We start from the raw sequence: 10590 nt of genomic DNA, 5'->3' as shown, positions 1-10590 counted from the left end.
AGAACTGATTCAAATAAATGGTGTGAAAATGACAGGCTGAGTATAAATGTGTATTTAATACAGTCAGCCCTGGTCCTCCATGGCTGATGCACTCCTGTCATAAAGCAATCACTAATAGCAGAGTTAACTGGAAATCTGTTTTATTAATGCACATACGTTTACACAGAGTTTTACTCTGTGTAGTGTTTGCAATTCCATGTAGCCAGTGACTGCAAGTTTTGCTGATTGCATTTTTGCATTTTGTAGATTACCTTTGTACCATCTTATGCAAAAAAACCCACGAGATTTATTATTTTTAATATTTGAGAGTGTTAATTTCACCCTTCAAAAAGGAAATTGCTTCACTGTCATGTAAATAGAGCTTAGCCTTGGGGTAGGCTCAGTATGACTGAAAAGAAACCCCACTACAGACAAAAATAACCAAAACCTAACAAAGCCAAGGTACAAACAAACAAAAACCCCAACAAAACCAAATACATAATGAGAATTTATTTCTTGTTTTGCATGTAATTGCAGAACAACACTCTTATTGTTAGAATACAACAGTTATTTGAAACTTGTTCTGAGATGTGGTAGATATGGTCTTTTTTTTCCTAGTGAAAATGAGTGACCCACATTGTGAACGGTGTTCTGTACCTTGTACCTTTTACAGCCTGCCAGTGTGCTGGAATTGCAGTTTGTGCTGGGGAGCTGGCAGGCAGTGCCCTGCAGGTCATGCTCTGAGTGTTGGCAAGGGCACTGTGACTGCATGGGGGGTTAAACACCACCTCACCTGCTCCTGAGGGAGTAACTCCATCCTCTCCCCGTTTAGTTTTTGGGGGTTTTTTCCCTTTCAAGCCACTTGACATCTGCCTGTTACAGGCAGTGTCCCTGCCAGCCCCACCAATGGGTCTGTGCCAAGGCTGTTCTCTTGGTGAACTTTCATTGACTCTGAGACTCTGAAGACTTCACTAGTTCAGTATTTAGTAAGGAATTGGTTAAAATCCCATGTTTATTTTAAAATGCCAAATTATCCATTGCACTGTGCAAGCTTAGACCCTGTTCTTTCTCTTTCCCTGGGCCAGCCCTTTGTGCCTTGTGCATGGAGTTGCAGGTTAATCATCTGTGGCACATGCCATTCCTCCTCAGGCCAGCTAAACAACAATCTCCCTTCACAGCTGAAGCTCCCCAGTGCCCTGCTGTGCTAGTTACACTCTGGCTTTCTCCAGACAGACCATGGCTTTGGAGGTAGAGAGCCTAAATCCAGTCTTACACCAGATATGCCCAAACTGCATTTTGTTTCTCTTTGAACTTATTTCTTCAGTCTTACAAGGATAATTTAAAATTCTTAACCTGCTTTCTGAAGAACTTCTGGAACCCTCACCAGTACATGAACCTCTCCCTCACATTTCAGTCCCATGGTGTGTGTTCTTTCAGCCCACCACAAGATAAACAGCATCTGTAACTACCACAGAGTGATTTTGAAGTTATTTACTATCTCTTCATCTGCATCCTAGTTCCTTATTTTTAATGGCAAAAATTAAACATTCTTGCTCATTGTTTCTTCTCCACAAGCTCTGTCACAAAAAGGATTTAGGATTCATTAAAATGAAGGATAAAGTTCTTGCCCAACTGCAAGGTATTTGCAAACAATCCCCACATTTGAAGGCAGCCTGATGTAATCCTTCCCCAAAGGTGCTTGAAAAGCTGATGATGTAGCAAATTGTCTTTTGCAGTACATCCAGCTCTAGTTCATTCCTTACAAAAAATACCAGGCCTGCTGGAGGCTGGGTTTTCATTACCTGAAGTATAAACCCTTTGCTGCTGCTTTGTAAGGTAGATTCAGTTTTAGACAGAATGTGAGGCACAGAACAGGAACAATACAAAGATCTTCAAAAACACAAACTTGTTGAACCATTTAAGTTGTATTCCACTTTTGAAATGTTAACATTGTGTTATGTGTGTACATATATTTTGAAAATAGCAATCCTCAGTCAACCAAGACACAGAAGATAAAATACATTTCATATAAATACATTCATGGCTTAAAAAATATAGTCTTAGAACCTGCTGACAGACTCAAGTGTAAGTATCTTTCTTACATGTATTTCACTTTTGCGATGCTAATAGGCTGACTAAAGGCTACTAAATAGAGACCAGTTTTAAAACATGGAAAAATTGGTACCATGGCTCCAGGACCAAGTAATTTTAAAAGCTGCTACTGCTATAGGATATATTCCCTGTTGTGAAAAAACAACTGTGTCTATCTTAAAAAAAAAAAAATTATAAAAGCTATTTCCTTTAGTGGCTCATGTAGTTCCATGCACAACTGGATACCATCACCTTTATATACCAGATTTTCTTTCTCTCTTTCCCCTTGGGGTTCTTAGGAGGCCAGCAGGCAGTGTTCTGCACTAGCCAGAGAAAATTGTGCATGGTGAAGTTTGAAGTTGGTCCCCAGGAAAAGGGATGCTTTACTTGAGGAGTGTAGAGGCATTGTTTATTTTTGACAAAGTCTATTTTAACTGGAAAATAAAAATACATATACATGCAGAAAAAGAAAAATTTCTCTTGAAATTGCAAGCTCTTGTGTTCAAGAGAAGCAATGTACAAAATCTTTTACTTTCTGTACAGTGACAATACCAAATAGTTTTTTTTAACCATCATATACACAACACAAATGTTATGAATAGAAATCTATAAATACTTTCAAATGAATTTGCAATATAGAGCAGTTGAGGGCCACAGCTGTACAAAATGTAAGCAACATATATAAAACGATTAAGAAAGTGCAAAGTAGAACAGTATCAAGAGCCTGCACTTTTTACAGCACTTATGGTTCAAGTGTGAAGAGCTGACAGGGATGCAGGAGCTCAGTTACAATTCAAAAGAAGACACAGTACAGGATTCGGCACACAAAATGATGAACTATTATTAAATTACATCTTCCTCCTTCTTCACATCTGTGACTTCCAGTTAATAAGAGAACATTTCTATGAACTCTGTGAATTTCTGTAGAGTGATTTGTCCCTTTTTACAAGTTTTCAGGAAACAAAGATTCCCTGGCCAGAGACTACTTTTCTGTAAGTAAAACAAGACTAGACAGGGAAAGCCCTGTTGGTTTCTGGTTGCCTTGTCATGCTTAGCACAGTTAAAAGGTGAACAGAAATACCTTCCATAAAGGAATGCAGGCATTTAAAACCTGGTCCTCTAAGTTACACCCAGGTAACCAGTACTCACATGTTGGTGAAGGTCTAGAGAATCATTGCCTTAAAAACATCAACCACCTCTCAAAAAAACCCACCAAAACACTTCTAAAAACTCTGAGTTTCAAGTCTGTTTAGAGACCACTGCCCATCAGTTTCACAGCTGTTTGCCAGTCCAGATGCAAGTTCTACATTCAGGCACTGATTTCTCATCAGCATCCCAAGAGTTGTGCAAGTCTTTGTTTTCTTTTACACTCTGTGTCCAGTGGAAAGCTCTGCTTGAATTAAAATGCAGTGGCAAGTAAAAACCTGTTTGGTGAGTTGGAAGTTGAAATAGTTAATTCAATGCTCTTGAGTGAAATTTCTTATAACTTGTTTTTAGAAAGCTCTTCAGTTCACCTTTATTTCAGTAAGTGTACTGTCTGTTCTTTTGTAGGCACTGTAAATATTCAAGATACTGATGTGCAGAAGAATCCATCCATTTTCAAGCAGTGTGTTATTAGTGATCTCTAGCAAGTTCTTGACTACTGCTGTTGTCTTGGTTTTGTTTTTAAATGGAGAAGGGTAGACACTAGATATTCCTTTTCCCTCCTTGCTAGAGGGAAATATCTTATTACAAGTGTCTTATTATGACAGAAGAGTCATCACAATTACATTATTTTTTCCTCTTTGAAATATAGTCTTCAGCATGAGTTAAAGAGAAGTAGAGTAAGCAGTCTGAATATGCTAGAGAAACACTACAATTACCTGGTCACACTATTTCACATAATGATGTCTGTCTCAAAACTGGAGATGATCACACAAAACTATGAAGACCATCAGTGTCTAATCTGCTAACAATTAACAATTTGGAGTCTAAGATATTCTGGTTTACTTGATAGCAGCTACAGAAACAGTTGTCCATTTGGTGTCTTTTTTGAATGTGTGATATCTACAGTGCAGACATCCAAAACTGAGGCATGAGAAGGAGCCACCTGCACAGCTGCCAGGTCAGCTGAGCTGTTCATTTGCCTCCATACATTCTTTCAATGTCATTGAGGTAATGGTTTTTCAGTTCTTTCCTTTTCAGCTTGAAAGCATCTGTCACCAGCCCAGTCTCAGGGGTCCACGGCTCAGGGCTCAGCCGGACCTTGATGGGTATTTCAAATCTTTCTAATTTCACTGAGGGGACAAGAACAAAGAAAAGCACAACTGTGATTACAAGGCCAAATGAAATACTAATTCATGTTCCCTAAAAATCTGGTCAGCACCCTGTAGCTTGTATAACATGCTGTCCTACTTAATGAAATAACCTTACACAAGGGCCACAGGCAAATTTCATCCTGTCCCAACACTGAGTGCTGGTTACTGTGCAAATACTCTTATACACTCTGTGTTTAGAGCTTGTATTGGATGTGACAATGCAAACTCTAAAGCTTGAAACAAATGACTGAGTAGCCTGAAGCTCTGAGACTACTGCCAGAAAAGCACACACTGAAATCTACAGTTCTGTCTTTGTTACAGGAATGGAATAACCAGTTAACTCAGAGCAGCAGGACATGCTTCATATTTCAATTATAATGGAGTACTTCTACACTTTGCCTGGTTGAATGTTTCTTTCCTATATTTTTTCATTCCTAAAAGTCTGTTTAGAGTTCAAAACAAAGGGACTTCTTTGTATTTTTGTTACATTAGCCACTTACTTTCCCTTCAGCTGGAAGCAGTGGCTTGGCACATGCACAGCCTCACTGTAACCAAGGCTGCTTCTCTCTTGCACAGGTAATAGCCCAAGAGGGGGGAGAAAGGGAAGGAGGGAAGGGCAGGAGCAGCAGGAACAGCACAGGGAGCTGCTGCATGTGCCCAGTACCACATGGAGTTTGCTACCAGCTCCTGCAGGCAGGCTGGGAATGGGATCCACAGCCATGGACTTGTAGCTGAATTCCAGCAGAGCCTCTGGGGGGCAGCAGCAGCGGCACCCAGCAGCTCCTCTGCCTTTCTAACTTCAGCTGCTATCAGCATGTGCTGATGCACAACACTCACATGTGTGCCTGCTCATGATGAAGGTGCATCATGCTCTGCTAAGAACGTAGAACTACCTCTTTAAAATAGTTTTGAAAAAAGTTTCACATAATTAAGATGTATCTCAATAGCAGATTACTATCTAGAAGGCAGAAAGAATATATAAGCAAAGGGTTTAAGTATACAAAGCTATATGGATAGTAATTTGCCCAATTCATGATAAAAAACCAAGGGATTAAAGTGTTTAAACCTAAGCCTTAAGCATATGGATTGATTTATTTTTTTCAAGGTAAGACTTAACAGTGCCTTTCTTGTTGTTTTCCCATTTTCAGAAGGCAGATTCTCCTCTCTGTTCAAGACAAAGTGCTTAGCATGTGCTTAAGTGCAGCTTTTACTGCTTCCTTGTATGAGGTGCCAATGCTTTAGAGACTTTCCTACTGAATTTGTTCATTTTTTTGTCCTGTAAAGGACTGATGACACGTTTGATTCTTCAGTACCACAGCAAGGAGCAGCAGGCTTTTAAGCCTCTACAACCACAAGGATCATGGCTGTTCAAAGCTGTAGGGAACAAAGTTGTATGGGGAAAAAATGCTTTGAAGTCTCTTGCTTAACCAGTTTCCTTGCCAGCAAATGCCTTGCAACTTTTCTTCTAATTAATGGCTCTTTTTGGCCTTATTTTAACCATATTAGACAAGAAACTTGTCTCCAGAATTAAGATGGAAAAAACCTTCAGATAATTTGTAAAAAATACAAGTAATATAGTAATCAATACAACCAGTATTATGTAAATTCCTGGGATAATATGGAACAATTTTGTGTGGTCTTTGCCTCAATAAACCATTAAGTTTTGGCAGATACAGAGGAGCTGGCAGGAGGAGGAGCAGTTAGTGAGGATAATGCAGTTTTTGCTGGGTAAGCCCCATGGGCAGCAGGGTGTGCTTGGTACTCACTCTTGTTTGCCACTTCTTTAATCTCTCGCAGTATTTCTGCTTCCATTGTAGGATTGTTACAAATGTCCACCCAGCTCCCACTGATGCCCTTCTGCTCAGCCAAGGCTGTCAGCTTCTTCTGGTTAGGGACCACAAAACTGATCACATAGGACTGGTCACTACACAGAAAGACAAGAGAAGGAAGGAAAAAAGGTTCAGTCAAGACTTTCATTTCAGGGTGTAAATTACCTGCTGCTGGACCCACAAATGCCCAGGTTATTCCACCATACAGAACCCTTCTTGTGCATTAAGTCTTCACATCTGAAGGTTTATCAAGAAGATATTTTAAGCTGGTTTACAACATCAGGTTTGATCAGAATGAGGCTTTGCTGTCATTTCATTCATGCACGTCTCAGTTTAGCTGCCCAGCTAGACCTGGGGTTTAACCACTTCTCTACAGCTCCCTCTCACACAGGGGAGAGGGGAATATACTGGGACTATTTCCAAAATTCACTGGAAAGCTTTGCATCAGGTGCAATGTGGCCAGATTAACTTTTCACTGGGATTCTGACAGCCAGAACACATGTTAAATATAACCACATATAATGATATATACTTGTTTAAGGAAGGGATGGGATGGAACAGAGGCATATCTGGATAGGAGAAATGCCAACAGAAAAACAGGTAATTTCTTCAGCTTTTAGGGAATCTGGAAAGCTGTGCTTCTTCAGACATATTAGTAACTGGTACTCTGATGGAGAGGGTTGGATCAGAGCCTGTACTTCATGTTTACTCTAAGCAGAATTTTTAAATTAATACCTCTCCTACCTTTTGGCATAAGCACAGATATTGTCAATCAATGGGCAGTTCTTCAGTGCTGCCTCTACTTTGCCCAGAGATACATATTCTCCTGCTTGGAGCTTTACCAAGTCCTTTTTACGATCTAGGAGGCAGGGGAAGGGAAAAAAAGAAAACCTTGTTAGAAAACCTTTTTTCATTTAAACTTGAGCATTTCCACACACTCACTTCCATACATACCACCTATGTATTTTGTGCTATGCCAGATGTTAATGGACAAGTTTTAAAGCAGCTAAAAGCTGCCAAATTTATAGATTTCTGTATAAAGTGTTATAGTACTACACTTCTCGTCACACAGATTGTAGGAAAGGACTCTGATTTTAAAACTTTGTAATGAATCCAAAAGTTAATCTTGTATTTTTTCTTTAAAGTCCATGTGCTAAATTTAGATGATGAAAATGTCACAGGAAATGGCATCACTTCCAAAATTTTACTCCAGCTATGAGGACTTCCAGAAATGTGTTTTACACTGATTCTGTAAATAGGTAACCTTAAGTAGATTAGCCCAGGCAAAGCCAACAGTATTAATAACATGTTTATAATTATGGTTAGTCAATACTTTGTAACAGATTAAGGTATCAAAAACTGAGACCCACCTATGATCTGCAGACACCCATCAGGATGAAATTCCCCAATATCTCCTGTACAGAACCATCTCTGGCCATTCTCATCAACAGTAAACTCTTCTGTTGTCTTCTCTTCATTTTTAAAATATCCCATGGAGACGTTGGGGCCACCGATTATAATTTCACCTCTAGGATTAGGCTTGTCTTTATTAGTATAGCCTCCTGAAAACAACACAGTCCCAAGCAATTATTTACCCCTTATATATCCTTCTGCCAAGAAAATATTTTGAAACTTCAGTTTGGAGTTAAAGCACACTAGCTGATGACTATTATCAAAGATAAAGAGTAATTTCTTCATATGTTACACCTAGCTAAACATATTGGCAAAGATACCAGCTAGGCAGAGGCTGAATTAATTACTCTGAAATCAGAACAATTACTACTCTCACCTTCTTGCCAGTCTCTCAGTTTTATTTCACAACAAATAAGAGGAGCTCCAACTCTGCCAGTGCTGTAATCAGCAACTTAGGGAGAAAACAAGAAAGAAAAACAAGATTTTTTTGTTATTTGAAATATGAATAGGGTGTATCTTATCTCAAGTTACTTTACTGCAAAACTACAACTGTACTATTATAGCTGTATTTTGACTTTTTAAAAAAAAATTAAGAATCACCAAACACCCATCCATATCTATTTCTGCACTTCTGTATTTCCACAGGTGTTTAACTACCTTCTGTAATGGTTCCAGCTCCACAGGTTTCTGTCAGTCCATAGCCTTGCCCAACAGGACAGCAGAAACAGATGTTCATGAATCTCTGTGTCTGAGGTGAGAGTGGTGCTCCTCCAGAAAGCATCATTCGGACATTCCCTCCCAGCAGGGCCTTGACTTTTTTAAACAATAGTCTGGAAAGAAGGCAAAAAGCATTAAAAATTATTCACTTGGCCATTCTTGTAAGAAGAGACAAACCTTCTTCCTCCCTTCTGATCTGGAACGCCTCAAAAATTAACTTTTCCCCAGATTTTAGTAGACAGCAGGGCTAATCAAACCCATTGCCTCTTGTGTAACACTTGAGGAGGCAGAGTTCCTGTAGCTTAACAAACATTCCAGTTTTATCATTAAAAAAAAAAGCAATGCAATGAAAATTAACCAGGCAGCTGCTTGGAAGATTAGTCATTACCATGAAACATCTCAGCTGTTTCCAGTAAGAACTGGGACTAGGTCAGTTACTCATTAGATGTTATTTGCATGGCAGATGAGGAGTGTCTGATAGCTCAGAGGATCATTCTTTTACACTGTCCTAACAGATCCCAAGGCAAAACACACCCTTGGCCCAAGAATGCTACTACTTACATGTTACACAGAGGTGCATCATATCCCCTCTTGATTTGTTCCAATTTGTAGTCATAGCCTATCTTGAACAGAGTTCTCTGAATGTAGTTCATCTCTTGAACTTTACTCATGACATTTTTGTAAATTCTGTCCATTATTTCCTAAAAAAAGTTTAAAAAAGAGGAAAATTACCACATGAGACAGACCAGCATGTGTAAATTAAATCCCAAGTAAACTCCCCTCCCCTCCACCCTCTCAATTATCCTTCCTTTAAAATGGATAACAAGAGTGAAATCTTTATATGATGGGGTTAGGCAGTGCTTAAATGCAATGCTTTTAACATGATCAATGAGCCAATTTATAGACCAGTGCAGCTTGGAGCTCTTTACACCTGAACCTGTACTTCAACTGTGACAAACTGATTTAGAAAATTTTAAATTCAAGTTTAACTCAATGTCTTTGCTAAAGGTTGGTATATTCCCCTCATGGTGTGTCCTGCTTGGAAGTGCTGATGCTGTACTTTACCCACAGCAATTGTTAAATGCAAGGGAGTGAACTAAGAATTCATTGCACCATTTCCTGTTCCAAGAGAGCTCTTCAACTTTCAGAGAAACATGGCTGCAGTAATTCTGATTATCTGACAAAAATCCACCACAATTCTGTCACCAGACCAAAGATTAATTTCCATTAAAATAATAAGCTTATGGTCACCCAAATACACAGAACCTAAAACATTGCTCAGGCCGGTGAAGTATTTAATAGAAGTTTAAAGATTGGCTCCTTCAAGTTGGTTTTGGAGCACAATGTTTTGAAGTATTTATGTGACTTCTCTCCATGTAATACATTTAAATGAATATTTTCTAAAGTGTTGGAGTTCTCAGACATACTTATTGTCACTCTCTGATGATGACCAAGCCTCTTCATTTACTTATGATTTTATAAAACAAAAGAATGCAAGTGGACTTATTGATTTTAAAACTCTTGGCTATTCTAAGATGTTGCAGAACAACCAGATCCAACCAAAACTCAGTATTCCTAAATTAGATTACATCCTCCCACTCACTCCCCACCACCATGTGGCACACCCAGTGCTACCAGTTTTATGAGCCACAGATGTGACAGGATGCTAAAAGCAGCACCTGTGATGGCAGCACATGTGGGGAGGGCCTTGGCACCTTGGCCTGGATAGCACCACAGCCTTGGGGAGTGCAGGAGCCTGGTCACTCCCAGAGCAGTGGAACCTGCAGAAGCAGGAGGAGTTCCAGCCTCCTGATCTTTCCTGTGAGAGAAGGCTCAGCCTGGCCTGCCAGCCCTGAGAACAGCAGAGAGACTCAGCTCAGTGTTATTTTGACATGCTGAGTCTGTGACTGAGCCAAATATCCCTGTTTTTACAGTGGATTCCCTCTTGGCCAGCACCACCCTGCTTGTCCCTCTGCAAAAGGAGTTCCAGACTCTGACTGTGTCCTATTGTTGTGTCAGTAGCTCAGTAAAGCACCACTTGTAACTACTGAAACATTGACAGGTTTGGATCAAAAAGGATCTTGGCTTTAGTACAGCCAGTCTCTTGTGCTCATCAGTCCAATCCACCAAGAGCTGGAATGTCTGTTTGCTCTTTCCCTATTAGTGACAGTTACTTACATGTGAAGAGCAAAACATGTTAGTAAATACACTTTTCTAGCATAAAAAAGACAGAAATTTTTTGCTGGATATATCTGCTTCTGCAT

General features: G+C 39.6%; 1 protein-coding gene across 4 annotated transcripts in view; it reads right to left on the bottom strand.

Moving 5' to 3' along the window:
* Positions 1–383: 383 nt before the first annotated feature.
* ACSL4 (acyl-CoA synthetase long chain family member 4) overlaps positions 384–10590 on the bottom strand; it is a 38246-nt gene continuing 28039 nt past the window's right edge. For all 4 annotated transcript variants that reach the window (XM_058813977.1, XM_058813976.1, XM_058813978.1 and 1 more), the window contains 7 exons: positions 8888–9027; positions 8267–8439; positions 7986–8060; positions 7567–7758; positions 6941–7055; positions 6134–6291; positions 384–4346 (listed from right to left, as the gene is read on the bottom strand). In XM_058813977.1, coding sequence (XP_058669960.1) covers positions 4189–4346; positions 6134–6291; positions 6941–7055; positions 7567–7758; positions 7986–8060; positions 8267–8439; positions 8888–9027 — 1011 coding nt within the window. In that variant the 3' untranslated portion in view covers positions 384–4188. The remainder of the gene's footprint in view (positions 4347–6133; positions 6292–6940; positions 7056–7566; positions 7759–7985; positions 8061–8266; positions 8440–8887; positions 9028–10590) is intronic.

Source organism: Ammospiza caudacuta, chromosome 14 (genome assembly GCF_027887145.1).
Source record: "Ammospiza caudacuta isolate bAmmCau1 chromosome 14, bAmmCau1.pri, whole genome shotgun sequence".
Taxonomy (NCBI): Eukaryota; Metazoa; Chordata; class Aves; order Passeriformes; family Passerellidae; genus Ammospiza; species Ammospiza caudacuta.
This window is presented reverse-complemented; position numbering and strand designations above follow the sequence as displayed.